This window comes from Rattus norvegicus, chromosome 6, assembly GCF_036323735.1.
Source record: "Rattus norvegicus strain BN/NHsdMcwi chromosome 6, GRCr8, whole genome shotgun sequence".
NCBI lineage: Eukaryota > Metazoa > Chordata > Mammalia > Rodentia > Muridae > Rattus > Rattus norvegicus.
This window is the reverse complement of record NC_086024.1, coordinates 39,615,392-39,637,120: the sequence shown is the minus strand read 5'-3', so window position 1 is coordinate 39,637,120 and position 21,729 is coordinate 39,615,392. Positions and strand designations below refer to the sequence as shown.

General features: G+C 44.7%; 1 protein-coding gene across 1 annotated transcript; it reads left to right on the top strand.

The window, feature by feature from the left end:
- Positions 1-4,612: 4,612 nt before the first annotated feature.
- On the top strand, positions 4,613-5,253 carry Msgn1 (mesogenin 1). The gene has a single exon (NM_001109551.1). The coding sequence runs from the start codon at positions 4,631-4,633 to the stop codon at positions 5,192-5,194; it is 564 nt and encodes a 187-aa protein (NP_001103021.1). The 5' UTR covers positions 4,613-4,630; the 3' UTR covers positions 5,195-5,253.
- The last annotated feature ends 16,476 nt before the right edge of the window (positions 5,254-21,729 follow it).

Sequence of the window (21,729 nt, the reverse complement as noted above, 5' to 3'; positions counted from 1 at the left end):
ACTCTGCACCTGAATTCCTTCTTTACAGAACAGGATCGATGGTGATAACATTATACATAGATGTGATTAATTCTCCACGGTCACATTCATTGGATGTGTGGATGGTTCTTTTGTTAGACCTCAGTATGCTGCAAGGAGCTGAGAAGATGATTATTCCTTTCACCCATATGTTGGATGAACACAAAAGCAGTTTAACTTACTTTCTGTCCTCTGCACTCAACACGAGCTGAATAGAGACCCAGATCTATAGATCTATAGATCTATAGGAATACATCTCTCTGGCAGGCAGAGAAGATGAGCTGCGAAACAAGCCTTGTACCTTGCAGTTATTGGCAGTGATCATGTCTCACGTGTGACAGTTTGTAAGGTGGAGACCCTGTTCAGTATGGACTGTTCACGTAAGCTGTACTTTGTGCTATTTCTTAAGGGACCAATTTTGCATCGGAACCCTCTCCCATGAGGATTTTCCTGGTGCAGTGTATCATGGGAATGTCATTACATTTGAAATGGATAATTTCCATAGTGAGACTATTGTTTGTTTTTTTTCTTAACCTTGGAAGTATTAAGACAGTCTGTGGTGATCAGAGTCACAGTCACTTACAAGTGGCTAGGTGAGTAATGGACATTAAATACTAAAACCTTATCCCAGCAACTCACTCTGTGGGAAAGAAGCAGTGTACTTGGTATGAAAACACAGTGTGTAACCTGCAGCAGTTCCAAAAGAAGAAAAAGACGGGTCTTGAAGATATAGGCAATCTGAGATCATCTTCTGTTCCTATCTCTGAGTGAAGATAGAACCACACACTCGGTGCTCTCTAGGCCTTCCTGCTGGGCAGTGCTCTTTGAATTAAGTATATTCATACTCTAATGACAAGCAGGCTTCATAATATTTTAGACCTAGGAAGGAGTTTGACAGAAGCTCTTCTTGTAGAAGATAGGATGGGTCTTAATTCCATTTTCTAAATCACAACACATGCATCCTGAGAGGATAGGACATTTACTCTAAAGGAGGTGAACCCTGGCTGACCCTTCCTCTACAGGACATTCTCCACTAAGGTCTATTGGGTCCCATCTAGACTGGATGAATTTTCTGCTTTAGAATGAGATGCCAAAACTTTTAAGTTCAGACTCCATTTTTAAGAACCTAACCTAGGCTTGAACTCAGGTAAACTAACAGGCTAGTACCCAGCATTAGTTTCTAAGTTGGCCCCCTTCCCCAGTCCGTCCTTCCCCATGCTCCAACAAACCCTGAGTCTAGCTTCAGTCTCTAGGCTAATCTCCAACAAGAGCAGCATCTCTAGGTTATTACTGCAACAAACCTGCACCTCCAGGTTATAAGCCCACTGCCCGGCCTAATGACCGCCAATGCAGAGGGAGCAGAAATTAAGTTTATGATCTGACTCCCAGCAGCAGCCATGTGAAAGGCCACAGTAGCTTTCTTTTTTTTTTTTTTTCTCGGAGCTGGGGACCAAACCCAGGGCCTTGCGCTTCCTAGGCAAGCGCTCTACCACTGAGCTAAATCCCCAACCCCCCACAGTAGCTTTCTAATTAGATGCTTGCATACCTACTCCCTGCTTGCTGCTTACTATAAATCCCTGCTGTGATAGACATTTGGGGCTCCCCAACCACCAAAACTGTTCTGAAGGATGGCAGTATGTTGTGGTGGTGGTGGTGGTTGCTTAAATAGAATAAAGACCTTGCTGGGAGTTGCATCAGATCAGCTCCTGTCTATTTGGGGGGGGGGGGGAGCACTAACATTTTCCTGGCACTACAAGAACACAAGATGGAAACAGGTGGGAGGGAAAAGGCAGGCCATCCAGCTCTAGGGGCACTACATTGTGTTTTGCCTTTTGTTTTCTTCAGATTGAGCAAAGAGCGACCCAGAAGACAGGCCAGGTCAGTGTGAATCTGGGCCAGCATGACTTCTTATTGGAGAGGGAAAGTGCTTAGTAAGAAGATGAAAACTGGTCCATTTCCCTATTCTAATAACATACTTTGGGGATCAAAATTGTTAGAGACCCAGGTCAGAAGCCATACAGTCAACGCACTAAGCAACTCTGATGCCTAGACCAATGGCATGACAGAGACGAGTATCAATAGTTACAGAAGTCTCTACAACACACCAAAGGTTTGTTTTTTTTTTTTTTTTTTGGTTGTTGTTGTTGTTTGTTTGAGACAGGGTCTCATGAATCTTAGGCTGTCTTTAAGTTTAATGTGTAGTTGAGAAGGACATCAAATGTCTAATCCTCCTGTGTCTGCTTCCTGAATGCTGACATTGCCAAGTATGTACAACCCACACTCAGTTCACACAGTGTTGAGGGTTCAATTCCAGGCCTCATATGCTAGGCAAGCATTCTACTAACTGTGCCCACATGAACCAAAGCTTTAATGGGGATTTTCTTATGTAGAAAATAAAATTTGGACTGGGCATAGTGTCACATACCTTTAATCTCAGCACTGGGAGGCAGAGGCCAGCCTGGTGTATGGAGTTCCAGGACTTTCAGGGCTGCATAGAGAGATTTTTGTCTAAAAAACAAAAACAAAACAAAACAAAAAAACAAAACAAACAAACCACAAAGAGGAAGAAGAAGAGGACAAGGAGGAGAAGGAGGAGAAGGCAGAGAAGCAGGAGGAGGAGGAAGAGGAGGAAGAGGAGGAGGAGGAGGAGGAGGAGGAGGAGGAGTGGAATTTGTAAAAAGAGGAGAAGGAGGAGGAGGAAGAGGAGGAGAGGCACCTCGAAAAACTAGTGATTTGTGAAAGGACCTGTGGAAAGGGGGGAAAGATGAAATTTTTAGAGCAGAGATTAGCTAACCCGGATAAAGAGAAGATGGAAAGTTTAGTGTTGACTCTGGCCACCTGAGCTACCTTATATCCTTAAGTCACATCCATGTCATCTGCCTCTCTCACAACAGACTGACAAAAGGGAAGCATTATTTTTGTTTTAAAGTGATGGGTATTAGAGTTTTACATCTGCCACTTTCTGCTGAGTGTGCCACCTCCTGTTAGGGGCTGTAACTGAGTGTCTTACTCTCTGGAAACCTCAGCCTTCTTGTGTACACCTCAGAACTGTCAAATCTGAAGTTACTTATAATACACGAAAGGTCCTTGGAAAAATTCCATTGTACTCTGGGCTTCTTGACCAGAGCAGGGGCGGGGGTGGAGAGAGAGAGAGAGAGAGAGAGAGAGAGAGAGAGAGAGAGAGAGAGGAGAAGAGGAAAAAGAAGGAGGAGAAGGAGGAGGAAGAGGAAGAGGAGGAGGAGGAGGAGGAGGAGGAGGAGGAGGAGGAATAATTATTGAATACATTCACTATATTTCATTAAGCTCTTGCCCAGAACCTGGCTCAGGGACCTTCAGCGAACAACAAAGCTAAGAGCATTTTTCTCCGGATTACATACTTTAAGTGTTTATTTCCCGAGCCTCACTAATTAAGAAAATACCATAACTGTTCTAATTAGGTCCTTGACATTTCCTTCTAACAATTGCAAAAGGGCTGAAACAGCCATGTTAAAGGACAAGTCCATGTGAAGTTAAAGGTGACTTCGATGCTAACGCTCTTGAGCAATGAGCCGCATGCAGAATACGTTCTGTTCCTGGGACAAATGGGGGAACCTGGAACTCCTTTTCCAAAGTGCAGGCTCTATGGGAGCATATAGGAAATGAAGCAAACTAGCAAGGCCATCCAATTTAACACATTCAGTGGCATTTGGAGAGATGCTGGGGAAAAACCACTCTCCTGTTTAATTTCACACTTCCTCTATACATTTCAAAAAAAATGAGGTGTGACTGGATTTTAAAAAAGACATTCATCAGGCTAAATGCCAGCCAGGTACACTTGCAAGCTCCTGGCTTTAAGGAGTGTTCTGTCTTCTGTCGCCTGTTTTCTACAGGGACTCCAGCTCTGTTCTTTTAAAGCAGGAGCTATTTTTGCACATTAGGGCTCTGACCTTACTGGATCTCCTGGTTTGTTCTTCAGTGGGTAGACATTCTTCAAAACCTGGGGCTGTTAACCAAAGCGGAAGGCTGGAAAGAAGCCGGCATCCAACATAGTGCCTTCTGTGTGCTAGCCTAAGCCCACCCCAGGAAATAGGAGCTATCATTGCTGCATTTGACACAGGAGAGAATCAAAGCTCAGGGGATTCCTTCATTTCAACCCCATGCTCCTTCTCCAGCATCACTCCATCTACTCTGAAATACCTGAAAGGGAGGTATGGGTGAGGGAGTCCTCAAGGCCCAAAGGTCCCCAGGAGTCCCTCCTTGCTGCAGATGCCCAGGTTTGTTTTCTTTGGCTCCCCCATTAATGAGTTCCACAGGACAATGCTAAGCCTGGTTATGCAGCCTTAATTGGTTTAGTTACAACAAGATAATTCCTTTTTTCTTCTCTTGGAGGCTGTTCTGTTTAAAGACATTTTAGCTTGGAGATGCTAATTATCAACGAGGAGAAAGTGACACCCGAGGAGTTCATTTTCCATCTCGGTCCTTGGTTCTTCCTTTGAACTCTCTCCACCAGGGGCCCCTTTTCCCACTTTGTCCCCGATCCCCCACCATCATAAAAGAAAGCTGGTCTCTGGCCAGGGAAGCAGAACTTTCTTTCACATTTGCCAAGGAGTCCTTGTACTGCTGCCTCGGGAGTATGGACAACCTGGGTGAAACCTTCCTCAGCCTGGAGGATGGCCTGGACTCTTCTGACACCACTGGCTTGCTGGCCTCCTGGGACTGGAAAAGCAGAGCCAGGCCCTTGGAGCTGATCCAGGCGTCCCCTACTCAAAGCCTCTCCCCAGTTCCTTCTCTAGAGTCCTACTCTGAGGTTGCACTGCCCTGTGGGCACAGTGGGGCCAGCACTGGAGGCAGCGATGGCTACAGCAGTCACGAGGCTGGCGGTCTAGTAGAGCTGGATTATAGCATGTTGGCTTTCCAACCGTCCTATATACACGCTGCTGGTGGTCTCAAAGGCCAGAAAGGTAGCAAAGTCAAGATGTCTGTCCAGCGGAGACGAAAGGCCAGCGAGAGAGAGAAACTCAGGATGCGGACCTTAGCTGATGCCCTCCACACGCTCCGGAATTACCTGCCCCCTGTCTACAGCCAGAGAGGCCAGCCGCTCACCAAGATCCAGACACTCAAGTACACCATCAAGTACATCAGGGAACTCACAGACCTCCTCAACGGCGGGAGAGAGCCCAGGCCACAGAGCGTGTGAGTTGTGCTCCTTGGAGAACCCCACCAGTTCCAGACCTATGGATAGGCAGAGGAGGCGTTCTGAAGCCCCCCGAACCTGTTGTCTCACAGGACAATAGCACAGAGTTATCTGTGGACACTTAGTGTGACCATCTTGTGATCCTAGTGGGACTTCAGTCTGCCCTGTTTGAGCTGCCAGGACATTCACCTGCCAGGCAAGCAGGACACTTCCAGAGAGTCTCATCATGTCTCCAGTGACTCAGCTTTTGCAAAGAGACAGATTATTTTGCCCTGTGTCTTTTGAAGGTATTTTAAAAAAAGGGTCAATATGGTTCAAATACACCCTTTTTGACAATGTTAAATACATACAGTTATGTTCTCCTACCATTTTGGTGTTGGGAGTTTTCTTTCTGTTGGATTTAAACTTGTATTTTGTGCAGGATCCAATGTGACATTTGGATTCTTATTTAGAAAGATTGTGTCAAGTGAGGAGTTAATGCTTTCTCAGTTCTCTCTCCTTCTTTCCCTCTCTCTACTCCTCCTTTTTGTGTGTGTGTGTGTGTGTGTGTGTGTGTGTGTGTGTGTGTGTGTGTGTGCTCATGCTTGTGTGTTTGAAAGCATGCCTTTACTTTTGCTAGGAATAAAATCATTTCAGTGCAGAAGTAATTTGTATCACAATAAACAGGAGGTAACAAGCAGACAGACTGTGCTGATTTCAGATGGTGAAGATCCTGTGACCAGAGTTTTCTCTGTAAGGCATGGGAAGGAAGAATGGGGGTAGGGGCCATAGACTACTGTGTCCTGGGGAATAGGAGAAAGGAAGAAAGGAAGAAGGAGGAAGGACCCCAGTACCACAAGGTGGCCAGAAGCCAATTTTAGAGATCAGGAGCTCTTAGTCTGGGGCCTGGTGTGAATGTGATCTCATTACTGCAAATGTTCATTTCTTAAATGAAGAGATTGGCTTAAAACAAAGCCAATTTGAACTCCACAGATAAGGGCAAAGGCCAGGACTAGAACTCAAGGCTTTTGCTGACCTCTCTGAAGGAATTTGTGTTATCCAAAAGACTGCCTTGCCCACTCCCTCCATCCCATATCCTCCTCCTCCCCAAGTCTCCCAGTGCCTCACATGTCTCCTTTTAAATCACACACTCCCTTCCAGGTGCCTGTCCTGTTGCAGCAGCCGCAGTTTGGTTAATCTGAACCCACAGGGCATCATAGTGAAGAGGCTTGAATTTAAGGCGGTTCCGTTCTGAGATCTCCTTTTCCTTTCGTGATTATTAACCGTCAGTCTTTGTCTCCAGTGACTCACTACCGTATTTCCTGTCCATCCTCCCGCACCTCGGCCTTTGGTCTTTTCCGTCTTTTTAATTCCATAAATTATCAAAGCAGTAACTGTGTTCAGGATCTCATGTTTAACTTCCTCCCATTTCTTTCTTGGATGATGGAAATATACACAAATAAAGATGTGCACACGTATTCTTTGAGGATCTGATTCTTAACTAGTGTAGATTTGCAGAATTGTGTGTGTGACAGAAGTACCACTGTTATTTTGATATTCCAGATGAGAAAGTTGAAGGGTGACTTTCCCAGTCCAGCAATACTCCCCAGCACAGGTTCTGCGTAATCGCGTATACTGAAGCACCTTCTCAATGGTATTTAAGTTGTTTTGGGTTGTTTTAATCACAAACAATGCCTGGAAAAATAGAGACGAAAACGTTGAGCATCTGGTAATTTTTAAATGAGCCTTAGAAGTCCTTAGGGAGAGCATTCCTAGGTCAGAATGTGAGCATATTTTACATTTTAATAAATATTATTTCATCACTTTCATTAAAGTTTTTAGTTTATTTTTATTTCCACAAATATCACAAGATAAACTAGTGGTCCTGCGTAATCTCTGGCTAGAAACCACCTCAAAACCAGCAATGGGCAATTCCAGGGACATGATCATTCTGGTAAGACTAATTTATCCACTTATTAGTTGAGATGGAGTATCTTTATTTGATCTTATGAGACTATTATTCGTTTTGGTTTCTTTTCTGTAATGTGTCAGTTTATGTTCTTAAATTTTTTCAGTTGGGTTATCTTCTTGTTACTTTGGGAAAGTACATTAATGGGAAAATACTTCCTTACAATTCATTGGTTTTTTTTTTAAACATTTGTTTTATGTTGTCTTATATTTATAATTTTGATTATGTCATATCTTGCTCTTTAAAGTTTTTCATTCTTATATGATTAAATCTTTTTGTTGTTTTTGTTTTATGGCTTATATGATTTTTTTCTTTGCTTAATTTCTTCTAGTGCCAAAGAACTTTTTTTATTGTTGCATTTAAAAAAAAAAGATTTATTTATTATATATGAATACACTGTAGCTGTCTTCAGACACACCAGAAGAGGGCATCAGATCCCATTACAGATGGTTGTGAGCCACATTGTGGTTGCTGGGAATTGAACTCAGGACCTCTGGAAGAGCAGTCAGTGCTCTTATCCACTGAGCCATCTCTCCAGCACCTTATTGGTGCATTTTTACCTATTGGATCTTTACCACAACTTAAATTAATTTTTCTACAAGTTTTATCTAGCAAGAATTTTGCTTTACTTGTGAAGCAAAATTTTATAAGTGAAGAATGGTCTGCTTTGTTTTCAAGGGCTAGTAGGGTTCCTGGGCAGGCCTGGTGATTAAAATGTCACCCTGTTTTTAATGAACCTTCATCAGCTTCTTATACATTAATTTTTTTGGTGTTTGGACAAGAAACTAGAAAAAAATTGGTCTATATCAAGTTTTTTTCTTAAGGGACTGTGCCCACTACACATGTTCATGTGAGGTAGAATGTGCACACATGTGTTTGTGTGTAGGCTTGTGTGCATGCTGTGCCTTAGGTTAGAGAAGAATAGAGAGGAGGGGGATAGGGGCTTCCAGAGAACCAGCAGGTCTCAGTACCAACTTAGAGGTCAAATACTATTTTCCTTGCTGACTTAAACAACTGAGAACCAAGTGTTCTCTGCTTCTGAGTTTGCAAGTTCAGTATTAAGAATGACTCAATAGGGGGCTGGGGATTTAGCTCAGTGGTAGAGTGCTTACCTAGGAAGCGCAAGGCCCTGGGTTCGGTCCCCAGCTCCGAAAAAAAGAACCAAAAAAAAAAAAAAAAAAAAAAAAAAAAAAAAGAATGACTCAATAGGGCTGGAGAGATGGCTCAGTGGTTAAGAGCACTGACTGTTCCTCCAGAGGTCTTGAATTTAAATCCCAGCAACCACATGGTGGCTCATAACCATCTGTAATGAGATCTGATGCCCTCTTCTGGTGTGTCTGAAGACAGCTACAGTGTACTTATATATAATAAATTACAAAAAGAAAAAAAGAAGAAAAAGAATGACTCAGTAAACTGGGAGATTTTGGTGTCCAAGAGTCCAGGTAATGTAAATGAATTATAGGATCCTGTTTTTACTTTCAAATGTTCCCTCAAGGGCGTAGGGGTGGGAGGGCCTAGTCTGCATAAAACAATAAAAACAAACAAATGAAAAATCTAGTATGGTGATTCAAGTCTGTAATTCCAGTGCAGGAGAGGCGAAGACAGAAGGGTCCTGCAGTCTACCAGGTGGGAAGCCGGGCTGCATAGGGTAAGCTCCAGGTTTTGTGAGAGACTCTATCTTAAGGGAAGATATAGTGCTGGGTGTGGTGGTCCAGGGCTTTAATTCTTGCACTTTATACGCTGAGGTTGGTGGATCTCTGTGAGTTTGAGGCCAGCCTGGTCTACAAATCAACCAACCAAAAACCAAGCAGACAGAAAGAGAATAATAAGATATAGAAGTAGTTGAGGAAGGCATTCAACACTGACATCTCATATCCACACACATGTGCATACACACACACACACACACACACACACACACACTTGCATGCCTGCACACATCTATGTTCAAATGTCACACACACACACATGCATAATTACCCCACAGAGGGAAAGAAGGCCTCACTGTCACCTGTTAGTTAGACCTGAGCTCAAGAACTTCTGAGAGAAGAGGCCTCTGAAAAGCCAGAAGAGGTTGGGCTTTCTGGAAGGTCACCTGTGGCCTAGAGCTCTGTTGCTCTCTCCAGATGGCAAACTTGGAGCACGATGCCATTCTGGAGAGGTAAAGGTCTGCGACATTTGATCCTGTACTGGGCCTTCCCTGAGAAGCTGTATCCCTTGTGGGGAGCAGAACTGGAGCAGGTCCCTGATCCCTCTGGGGAGTAGCTGAAAGCACTTGGCTCAGGCGAAGCTTCAGGAGTGAGCTATTTTTGGTGCTTAGAGAAGGAAAGGACTGAGGGACTGTGGAAACATTATCCACGCGTCTGGCTATGGGCCGTATTTCAGTGCTGACTCCTTCATATGATTCCCCATAACAGGCCTGGAGGTAGACACCGAGTTTCCTACTTTGATAGCATGGAGTCTGAGGTTTAGGATGGCTAAGTGACGCCGAGCCCCATGGTTAGCTAGCAGCACACTTCATGCTCATGGCGCCCATTGCTCTCGAGATCTCAGGGCTCTGTTGTCTTGCTGCCTTCCTTCCCAGCTGTGTGCTGTGTGCGCTTGGCTTGGCTCTGAGCCGGTTCTCAGCCAAGGCTCACCTATGTCCCCTTGCTTTCTTTCCTCTGGGGCCCTCATCTCTCTCACCACATGAAGCATTTCATCTCATGCTCTGAATTATTTCTCTTTGAACCTTTACCCCCCTCTTTTAATGCTTCCGCAGAATTTCCTTCGCCGGTGCTTAGAGTATTAATAGAGAAATGAAATCTGCTGTCTGTTCGCTTGTGTTCAATAAAGTGTTCCACAATCCGCAAGAGCCTGAGGGTCCTGCTTGCACCTCTGCCTCTGGTGCTGAACAGCAGAGAAACCAATGCTGGGGTTGAGTGTGTGGGAGGGTGGGATGGGATGCAGCGGGAGGGGTGGGATGGGGCAGGTGCGGGGAGCTTGCCAACCAACACATTGGCAGAATTACCATTGTGCTAAAATATTTTAAAGAGGAAAAATAGTGAGGTCTGAAGATGTAACTTCATGATAGAATGCTTGCTGGGTTCCGTCCAGGGTACTGCAACAAACACACCTAATCACCAAGATAGCAAAAGAGACACATGCAAATGTGGCTTGCGCCCCTGTGATCCTACTGCAAGGGCTTTGCATACAAACTCTAAGTTCCTGGAGGTGGGGATATGGATCTCTGCTAGGCTTGAGTCTTGACCCCTTTGGGCTCAGTGCATGATGGCATGAAAACAAGCCTGCCCTCCTCTCCCTGCCCTGCCCCGCCCTAAAACCTCTGCTGGAAAGCGGAGAAGATGCCTGTCTACACCAGTGAAATGCACCGGTGTCCCCACCAGGAAGGACTGGATCTTGATAATTTGATCCTAGACAAAACCCTGGAAGAAGAAAGTGCAAAGATTTCTTGAGATGGCTAGGGCAAAAGCTTGTAGGACAATTGTTTGCCTCTTGGCATGGCAGGAGAAAGAGACTGGAAGCCTTTCACTCTCTGGATTTTGGAGGGTGCTATTTAAATGACCTTTATAGGATGTTATGGCCTAGGACTTTGGGGGCTTCCCGTCATCTCACAAGACCACCCCCATTTTCAGTGGTGTTTTCCTGAGAATAAGCTGTCTCTATTCTTATTTGTAAGCGTGTGTCCCTGGTCTAATTCTCTGCTGTGGAACACACGAATCTGGGCACTGCAGCAGACGCCCTAAGACTCGGATCTGTGCCTCTAATATTATGGTATGGAGGCTGGCCACCTTCCCTCGGTCACGTATTGCCTTCACAGGAACTTGACTGATTTCTGTTTCTTTTCATCAAGCTGATTGGACAGATCTGACAGGGGGAGGGATTAGGAACTTCGCACAAGAGGAGTTGTGAAAGCACAGAATTGGGTTATTCTGTTCAGGTCCAAGATAGCAGTGTAGATCCACTACCAGCGCCAGGCTCACCATCCACAAGATCCTTTCTTGGACTTTTCTTTTCATTTCTATGGCCAGCATTAGGAAGCAGTTACCCACAACACAAGCAACCTTGCCAAGAATCACATAGCTGGTACGGACCAAGTTTCACCAGGTCTGTGTGACCCATTTTCTCATCGGTCCTAAGTATATGCGGCCAAACTATGAACAAACCCAGCCTAGAAAGATCATGACATTCTTCCTTCCCAGGTGATGCCCTCACTCGGTGAAACTTTTCAGTTGCTTGCCCCAACATACTTTTATTTTATTTTTATATATTTTATTTTATATATTTTTGTATATGACTGTGTTTGTGCATGTGTGTGTGTGTGTGTGTGTGTGTGTGTGTGTGTGTGTGTGTACACGATACATACATATTTGTCTGTGTGAAGTCAGGTATTCTGCTGTATCATTCTCCACCTTATTTGTTTGAGACAAGCTCTCTCACTGAATTTGGAGCTAGACTGGTGGCCAACTAAGTGTCCTGTTTTCTCATCCCTCAGCACTGGGGTTACAGGCATGTGTCCTGGCTAGTTTTATGTCAACTTAAGCAAGAGTCAAATGAAAGGAAGGAACAAGTGAGAAAGTCCTCCACGAGAGCTGGCAGTAAACCATTTTCTTTTTTCCTTTTTAAAAATTTTTTTATTAGATATATTTCTTTACTTACATTTCAAATGTTATTCCCTTCCCGGTTACCTGTTCATAAGCCCCCATTTCCTCCCCTCCCCCTCCCCCTCTCCAATACGGGTATTCCCCCTATACATCTCCCTTATTGCCCCCCCCCCCCGATATTCCCCTGCACTGGGCGTCCAACCTTGGCAGGACCAAGGGCTTCCCCTTCCACTGGTTCTCCAACAAGGCTATTCTCTGCTACATATGCAGTTGGAGCCCTGGGTCAGTCCATGTATAGTCTTTTGGGAATGGTTTAGTCCCTGGAAGCTCTGGTTGGTTGGCATTGTTGTTTTTATGGGGTTGCAAGCTCCTTCACCTCTTTCAATACTTCCTCTAATTCCCCCCAAGGGGGTCCTGTTCTCTGTCTGGTGGTTGCTGCTAGCATTGACCTCTGTATTGGACATGCTCTGGATGTGTCTCTCAGGAGAGATCTATATCCGTTCCCTTTCAGCATGCATTTTTTGGTTTCATCAATCTTACCTAGTTTTGGTGACTGTATGTGTGTGTATATATATATATATATATATATATATATATATATATATATATATATGTGTGTGTGTGTGTGTGTGTGTGTGTGTGTGTGTGTGTGTGTGTGTGTGTGTGTGTGTATGTATGGGCCACATGTGGATCAGGCTCTGAATGGCCATTTCTTGAGTTGCTACTCTAAACTTTGCTTCCATATTCCCTCCTATGGATATTTTTTGCCCCCTTTTAAGAAGGAGTGGGAGTATTTGCATTTTGGTCATCCTTCTTTTTTGAGCTTCTTGTGGTGCAGAGCATTTTCTTAACTAGTAATTGATGGAGGAGGGCCCAGCCTACTGTTGTGGTGCTAGCCCTTGGCTGGTGGTCTTGGGTTTTATAAGAAAGCAAGCTGAGCAAACCATGATGAGAAACCCAGTAAGCAGCATCTTCCTCAGCCTGCCCAACAGCTCCTGTCTCTGGGTTTCTGCCTTGTTTTAAGTTCCTGTCCTGCCTTCCTCTGATGATGAACAGCAATATAGAAGTGCAAGCTAAATAAATTCTTCCCCCCTCCCCTTGCTTTGTGGTCATGGCGTTTCAATGAAGCAATAGAAACCCTAAGTGAGACACTCAGTGTGGCCTAAACTGACCCCAAAAGCATGGTGCATTAATTCAAAGTAGACTTTGCATTCTTCCTTTCTGAATTTTTATATTTATTTTTTATTCATTGATTTTTTGAGACAGAGTTTCTCTGTGTAGCCCTGGCTGTCTGGAACTTGCTCTGTAGACCAGGCTGGCCTTGAACTCAGAGATCCAACTGCCTCTGCCTCCATGCTGGGATTAAAGGTACTATTTATAGAGAATTAGTTGAGGGGGGATTTTAAACTTTTGAATAGGATTTATTTTTTTCACAGTTCAAGAATTATGTACTCTAAAGACTGCAACCACCACCTTTGCTCTATGCTCGATTGCTTCCTGGCAGAGAGAGCAAATAGGAGAGCAGAGGAAGTTCCAAGGATACCGGCAGGTACCAAAAGGCCTGTGCTTGGAGGGAGGGCTCAGAATCCAGTCACTTCACTCAGTGACAGATTGTAGGATGTCAAGCATGAACTGGGGGACCAAAAAAGAGAAGAAGGGAGAGGGAATCAGATGCCAGTCTCAGCCCTGCCACTGGGCCCAGCGTTGTGCTTGATTAACAACACACAGAGAGAGGTGCTTAGAACTGCCAGAGAGAGATAGGACAAGACACTACAGGGCCAGTGTTCTTTGCAGGATACGTGGAAGGCTTCGAAAATCAAGATGCTCTTGGGGTTGTGTCTGGGCTTCTGATGGAAGCAAAAGCCTCCTCTGCTGGCAAGTCCATGCTTAAAGGGAAGAATCACTTGGGAGGAATCACCTGGACTGGTTTGAAGACGAGTTTTGTTTCATGGGTCACCTGCTTCCTAAATGAACAGTCCTGGAACCAAGAAGGGTAGGAGCAGCCCTGAAGGGGATGGCGGGGGGAGCGTGATGGTGGTGGGGTGGGGTGAGGGGCAGGGGGAAAAGCAATCCGGTGAGATTGGAGGGGCAGAGAACAGAAAATGTATGAGCAAGCAGGAGCAGACTGAGTGAAGCTTGAGCAACATCACACAGTGGGGCAGCCGACCCTTGGCCTGAGCGGAGCTCCACCCGCTGGTTAACTCAGGTAGTTATTGATTGATGCTCTATCAAAGCTCTTGGCATAGGACAAGGCGACCCATGCGTCACGAGCATTGACATTGTGGTCCACATGGTGCAATCACTAGGTCCTGTTTAGTATTCTCACTTCTTGCAGTCTTTACTCTTGTCCCTCCACTTCTGCACTATACCGGGGAGCTTGGGCTATTTCTGTGGCTATGACAGAATACCCGAGACTGAGCAATGTATAAATAATAGTTTACTTCTCCCGATTCTGGATGCTGAGAAGGCCAAGATCAAGTCACCAGCACTCAAGAGGCTGCTGAGGGCCTTTTGCCCCCTCCTATTGTAGAAGGGAAAGAAGTGAAATCTGTACGAAATCTCTTCTGCCAGTTACTAACCCCACACAGTAGGACAGAGTCCTTTCGGCTTAGTCATCTTCTAAAGTACTGATCTTATATGCTGCCACATTGAAGATTAAGCTTCTACCTGTATGTTTGTGTGTTTGTTTGTTTGTTTGTTTGTTTTTGAAACAGGTTCTCATCATGTAGCTTTGGCTGTCCTCAAATTCACAGAGATCCACCTGCCTCTGCCTGCCAAGTGTGTACATCAAAGGCATGCATCACAACGCCTGGCCTAAGTTTATATCTATACATTTTATGGGATACATTCATAACTTGCTCAGCACTGAATGTCTTCAGGATAGGAACTGAGCACACAAACCTGGAATCTTTGTTAGTTGGCTTGGTGCATGCCTGCAAGGTTTATCCTACCATATTTATTATGAGCAGCAGCCCTATGCTGCCTTGGTTTGGTGTCAGATCTCCTTCCTTTCCTTAAATCGTTCATATAACATAGATAATCAGCTACAAGAATAGTTAGCTCAGCACAAGGTTACCGAGGGAGAAAGGGGCAAGAATGATTAAAATGTTGCAAATTTATATGCAAGTCCTGTCTTGTGTTGTTCTTTAACCTGTGTGATCTCATTCAGTGCTTATAAACACAGAGGCTTCGGGGTTACTAGAGGCAAAGTGTAGCTTTCTTCTCAAGAAATCTGAATCCAAGTGAGTTCCAGGACAGCCAGCACTACACAGAGAAACCCTGTCTCAAAAACAAATAAAACAACCACAACAAAATGTTTAAGTCTAGTTATGGAGTATGGAGTTAGAGACATCTAATAATAATCCAGGCCTAAAACAGCTACAAAAATTTATAAAAAAAAATCATCTAAAACCCAATGAGCGTCAAGGCTGGGTTCTGGTTAGCATTCATGTGCCTCCTCAAGTGCATCTGTATTAAGTTAAGGGCTGGGACCTGTGAGAGATCATTAAGTTGTGAAGGTTCAACTCTCATGGATAAGCTAAGGCCTTCACAGAATGGACACAACAGCCATTTATCCTCTCCTGTCCTTTCCACTGTATGAAGACACTGTTCATTCTGAAGGATGTACTTATCTTCTTTCTCATTTCTATTCTTTCTTTCTTTTTTTCTTGGGTGTGGATGTGGGTGTGGGGTTGTGGGTTTTTTTGTTTGTTTGTTCTGTTTTTGTTTTTGTTTTTCTTTGAGACAATCTTCCCTGTGTATCCCTGGCTGCCCTGGAACTTGATATGTAGACCAGGCTGTTCTCCAGCTCACAGGAGGCCCTCCTGCCACTGCCTCCCAAGTGTTGGAACAAATGGTGACTATTACTACCCCCAAGCCTGAGGAGTTAGTTTTCAAAGCACCACCTTAGATGGTCCTTCACCAATGACTTGCCCTGCTGTGCTGGAATCTTGGATGTCTGGGCCTCCACAACTGTAAGCAATAGTTTCTGCCATTTACAAATGGCTCAGTCTGGTATTTTTACAGTAGCTGGGACAGACTAAGATGAAGGGAGACAGGTTTGTTTCAATGGTCACCTGCTTCCTGAATGAACAGTCCTTGAGCCTCTGGGGTAGAGGGTAAAGGGTGGGGGATGTGGAGAGGCACAATCAGGTGAGCTACTAAGGACAAAGGGGCAGGTTCCTGAGTCAGCTGGAGGCCTACCGTGGCTTAGATAAGGGTTGTGGCAGAAGACAGGGCTGAGATTCAAGCTAATGAAGCCACATTCATTGTTGAGACTCCGCGAAGATGACTCATTTATTAACTGAATACAAATTCCGATACCCTGAAGTCCTAGGAGAGATAGAGTCCCCAGACTCGGGACTTTGTTACCTTAATCTCAAGGAGTTCGAGTCTGTAAATGAAGAGCATTCCTCTGAGAGTCAGGTGGGAGCTTGCACTGGAAGGATGTCTTTGAATCAGAAGCATAATAATGGTTTCCAGTGACAAAAGGAGAGAGCTGGGTCTTAAGAGGGGGTTGCAGCCACACAGAGAACATTTTTAGTGATACCAGGGGAAACTGAGCTCCTTAGTCTTATTAATAAAATAAGTTAAGATTATTATACACATGGGAACACACAAAGACAATATTATTAGGGTTTAAAAGAAAAATCCCATGGTGGGGGAGCTGAAATGTTAGCTGTCACTCAGAGCAGGAGAGTGGAAGAGAGAGGGACAATCCAGGCTATTTTATCAAGTAGCCACAGGGCAGGCAGGGAGAGAGGCTTTAGAGAAAGATTAAGGAAGCCCAAACCTGTGTGTGTGTGTGTGTGTGTGTGTGTGTGTGTGTGTGTGTGTGTGTGTGTAGGGTAGGGGGAAGGCAATGTGTAAAGTATGCCTAGAAAAGACATAGTAGAACCGGAAAATATATGCTTTTCTGAATAATTTACAAAGGTGGACAGACTTGGGACCCTTTTGTTGACTACAGCCAGTTATTTGCTCATTAGGGGAAGGGAGTCTAGGCAGGAAAAGTGCAATATCTCATTAAAGAATGAATTATCTGGCCTATCTCTTTGCCACAGCTGGGGGTGGTTGCTTAGGCATTGATTGAATTCGCTTCACTGGGATGTGGTGTTTCCCCAGGCCAGAGAGCCTGTTCTCCTCACCTCGAGTTTTGGGTTTTTATATTTTTCCTACTCCAACGTTAGCACGAGAGAATAAGGTGAATGAGAGAGCCTGAGAAATGATCAGCTTGGAAGGCTGCACCCAGTTTTGAGTGCTTTGGGGAAGCCAGTCCAAAAGATGCAATAGTGTTGTGTGCTGTGCCACGTTCACTCCAGGGCCCAACAGCCACACTTTCCATTGGGGATGTGCCCGTAGGTGACCCCTTCTCCTGTGGGTGGCCATGCGCATGCATGTGTGTATGTGGGTGCGTGTGTGAGTGTGTGAGTGTGTATGTATGTGTGTGCGTGTGTGAGTGTGTGTGTGTTTGTATGTGATGAAATAAGGAGGAAGATGGTACCAGGGGAGCTAGAAGTTAGAGGAAAATAGTGCTAAAGGGATATGATCAAAATATAGTATATCAGTATATGAATATATGAAGTTTTCAAAGCATAATATATATTCACACATATATATGTACACACACATATATATATGTATATATACATATATATACATACATATATACATACATACATATGTTTTTAAAGTAAAACGCCCTGAGCAGTGGTGGAACACTCCTTTAATCCCAGCACTAGGGAAGGCAGAGCCAGAAGTATCTCTGAGTTTGAGGCCAGCCCGCTCTACAGAAGGAGTTCCAGAACAGCCAGGGCCACACGGACAAACCCTGTCTGGTGTGGGTGTGGGTGGGGGAAGGGAGTAAAACATATACTCTTACTTTAAAAAAGAAAACAAAAACTGCTTACACAGCTTCTTTATCAGCATGATTACCCCTCGCTTAGACAAGGCCTCCAAGCAGAACTGCAGACCGGTGCCCTGTAGGAGGTACTTCCTGTTGTGAGCTCTGCAGCAGGGAGGGGCACATCACCCTGTCCAGTTTTGATCTCCATTGGTGACTTTTTCTAAGGATTTAAATATAGCTGCCACAGCAATATACGTGATCCAATAAAATGCCCCGAGACTTCCAGAGGCTCCGCTTTCACAAAAGAAGACCTTTGAGTGTATCCTTCTTTCTCTGTCGCAAGTGAGGTCCCCATGGTCAGCTTTTCTCCCAGTTAAAGAGGCTATAGAAGCTAAAGAGCATCCTCTGGGAGGCGGGGCTGGGGTGGGCAGAGGGACTGGGAGATTACTTAAAAGGAACAAAAGGTGCCAGGGAATTAAGTGGGGAGATTTGTTTTTGTTATGTGTTTTAAAAAGAGGGAAGGAATAACGGAGGCCCCCCACTTCTCAGCCTCGGTTGCTGAGGTTGGTTGGACAAATCCGAGGACTCCTTGCTAGTGAGAGCTTGAGGTGTTTGCTCTGTATGTCCCGTCCCGGTGTCCCCCCCCCCCCCCCCCCCCCCGCCTCGCTGCCTTGTCCCTGTGTTTTTCCTGGAGGCAGAAGCCTTAACCCTAAGTCTGGAAGCCTCTGTTCACTGCCAGCGCCGCAGCCCGCTTCTTGGCTCGCGCGGCTCGAGCGCCCCCTCCCGAATAGCACCATAACTGCAGAGCCCAGATGACGAGAATGACTGAGCTGCCATGGTGGTCTGAGTGGGTGGCAAAGATCAAGGAACCTGTAGTTGATTTCTTTTGAAGGATAAGATTGCAGTATTCAGACCCGATTCAGGACTATAGAGAGCAAAGAGCAGATCGTGAAATGATGGGGAGGGCGCAACCAGCATGATCCTCGACTTCCTGGCGTTCCTGGGCTCAGCTGACCTGTTGGAAGGAGGGAAGGGTGGATTGCTTGCGGGTCAGAGGGTGACAAGATGTGTATCAGAGTTCAAGGATCAGCTTCAAGGCCCTCATAGAGAAAGCAAGACAACGACAACTAGCGTGCTTAAGGGGAAAATGCAGTGTCGAAGCTCCTTAACAAGCCTCCAAACTTCACACGGCTTATAAAATCCAGGTCAATTTCTGCAAAACGGAAACAAAGCTTGCCTTCTCCCTGGCAGGGTTGGAGCATCAGGCTCCTCGCTCATGGACTGATGGAGTAAACGAAATTTTCTTGCGTTCAAGTAAGGGGTTCTCTCAAATGATCTTAGTTTAACTTTAAGTTTGGTCACCATGCTTAGCGGAGGTTAGCAGCAAGCTTATGCTGTCTTGCCGTGTAGGGAAATGCCAAGATGTCGGAGATGCGTTACTGTAAGTAAGACTCACAACATAGGCAGGGAGACCCAGGCTCCATGGCAAAAGAAGTTGTTGTCCTCTCTCCAGTGTAGAGATTGTAAAATCATTAAAACCGTATTCAATGGATTATACATGAAAAAGGAGAGAGGTAAGTTTCAAACTAGACGGAAAAACTGAAAATAAACCCATGTTTCCCACCTCGCCCTCACCTGGATAGCACCCAAACGTTACTTCTAGAGGTTATGCCTTGGAGGGAGGCAGTAGTGTGGTGAATACTTTTACTGAGAGAGAAAAAGGTAAGAGTTGAGAGTTTATAAGAAACACCACCGCATAGGGGTAGCAGACAAGACAGCCGAGGGAAAACGTCAGCACAGAGGCATCCTGGAGGCAGTTTTAATGAGGGTTTCTTCAGGGGCAGTGAGTTCCAGTGTCACTGTGTCCTGGAGCAATTGCGGCTGGGGCTTTCATTCTCAGGAGTGGTTCTGCTATGAGGCAATCCTGGCCTTGCTCTGTTCTCTGGCTGCTGTGAGAACTGACAGCCTTGTTTGTGAGCCTTAGACTAGCAAAAGACAGCCGATGACCGCTAGACAGCACCCCCAATCACTTGCAATTTGAAATGATAGGAAACATACATTTACATGTATCCCTTTGTAAACATTGTTTCTCCTCCTACTTAATTTCACTCCTCTTAAAAAGAAAAAAAAAATAGGGCCTTGCATAGGTTGGCTTCAGGCTTGCAATACTCCCAAACTCCCTACCTCTCCATCCTAATGCTTGAGACCACAAATATGTACCACCATGCTTTATTTGATTGGCAATTATTATATTTCCCACAGGTTGCTTCTACAGTGTTAAATGTAGGCCACTGGATTTATTTATTCATTTATTCATTCATTTGTCTGTTTTTGTTTACTGACTATTGAACCCAGAGCCTCACATGTTCTAGGCAAAAGCTTTGCTTCTGGGTCTTTTCCTCAGCCTTTTCAGCTGCTATCAACACACCTGGTCACTAAGTCACTCACTCTGTATAAGACTGGCTAAGTGACACCGAAGTTAGATAAAAGTCTGAAATGAGATCACATGAGATTAAAGACGCAATGTATAAGGTCTAGTGGCTCTAAAGCTTTATAAGGTGGCAACCATTTAAAAGATGTTGTATAGTCTGATGTGCAAACGATTACATATATTCGAGTATATAACCATTTATATAGTTATAAAGAAAGAGGCTTCATGTGGTAGGCACAAACTATCATGAAATATGTGAAGTAAAAAGATAATAAATGGAGGTAGAGAGGTGACTCAGAGGTTATGAACACTTGTTGATCTTCCAGAGACCCTGAGGTCAGTTCCTAGCACCCTTGTTGGGGGGTGTGGGGTGGAAGAGTCTCCTCACTCCACAGACGACTTGAAATGGGGATTTTCTTCCAAGAGGAGAGATAAATGGATGGTAAATAGAAGCTTCCTGGAATAAGGGGACTGGAGTTTCAAAGCTTTCTGTTTCAAAGTTTCTATTGCTTTCTGATTGTGACAATTCTGAACGAGCTAGCCAGCTTGGAGTGCCTCCAAGTCATGGTCTGTGAGACAGGCAACAGCTACCTGAGACACTGGACCAGTCATGTATTTGAAGAAGGACTGTGAACTCTGCTTTTCACTCCATTATTATCAGAGCACTGAGAGAACTTACTCATAAGCAGCAGGACAGCAAAGCAGTCGAGAAGAGGGATGTACTTACTGAACAGTGTGTCTCTCAGTTGTCCCAGGGTTGTAATACATAAGAAAAGCACAAGTCACAAGACTAGCTCAGCTAACAGCCATTGTTCCAATACCTGCATCAGAAAGTGATACTTCAAAACCACACCACATGAGTTTGGGGGAAAAATGAGTGAGTAATGTTTTTTCCGGACTTGTAATTCTATTTCTGGCCTTGTAATTTACTTTAGGTTTTCTCCAGGAGGATGTGAAGCCCAAACACCAAGAGGAGACGCTAAACAGAAGGTAGCTGGCTAGAAAGTCCAGAGTGCTATTGTGTGCCTGTGGCCCAGGAAGTAGAGTGAACGGAAGGACTGAACAGAGCTATTTATTGTAAGGCAGACAGCCCCATTTTGGGCAGGATGGTTACTAATTTCTAAACTGATAGATGGTGGCTAGAGAATGTCTGTGATGGTCAATGTTGACCATTAAGGTAACAGGATCTTCAATCACTGGAAAGGTAAGCCTCTGTGCACACATGTGAAGGACTATTCTGATTTGATTGATGGAGGCAGGAAAGATCCACTCTACAAGTGGGTGGCGCTGTTTGTTTCATGGGATGGGCTACCAGGCAATAAAAGGAGATAATTAATCTGACATCAGCAATCGCCACGTTCTACTTGACTGAAGATGTAATGTGGCAACCACTTCAAGTTCTGGTAGTCTTGACTTGCCTGCCATGATGGAACATAGCTTCAAACTAGAAACGGAAGTAAGCCCTTCCTTCATTAACTTGCTTTTGTCAGGGTATTTTATCACAGCAACAGGGAAAGGAACCAAGGTGGCGTCTGATTACTGAAACTCCATGTTTTTATGACCCAAGTTATGGGCACTCATAACACTTGGTTGTGTGACTGAAATAGGATTTGTCCATTTGTAGGTAATGTCCAGGACACTGCATTGCATAGCCCACAGCTTAAAGAAATGATTCCATTATTCTAGATAGAAACTGTAGGTGTCAATCACAAT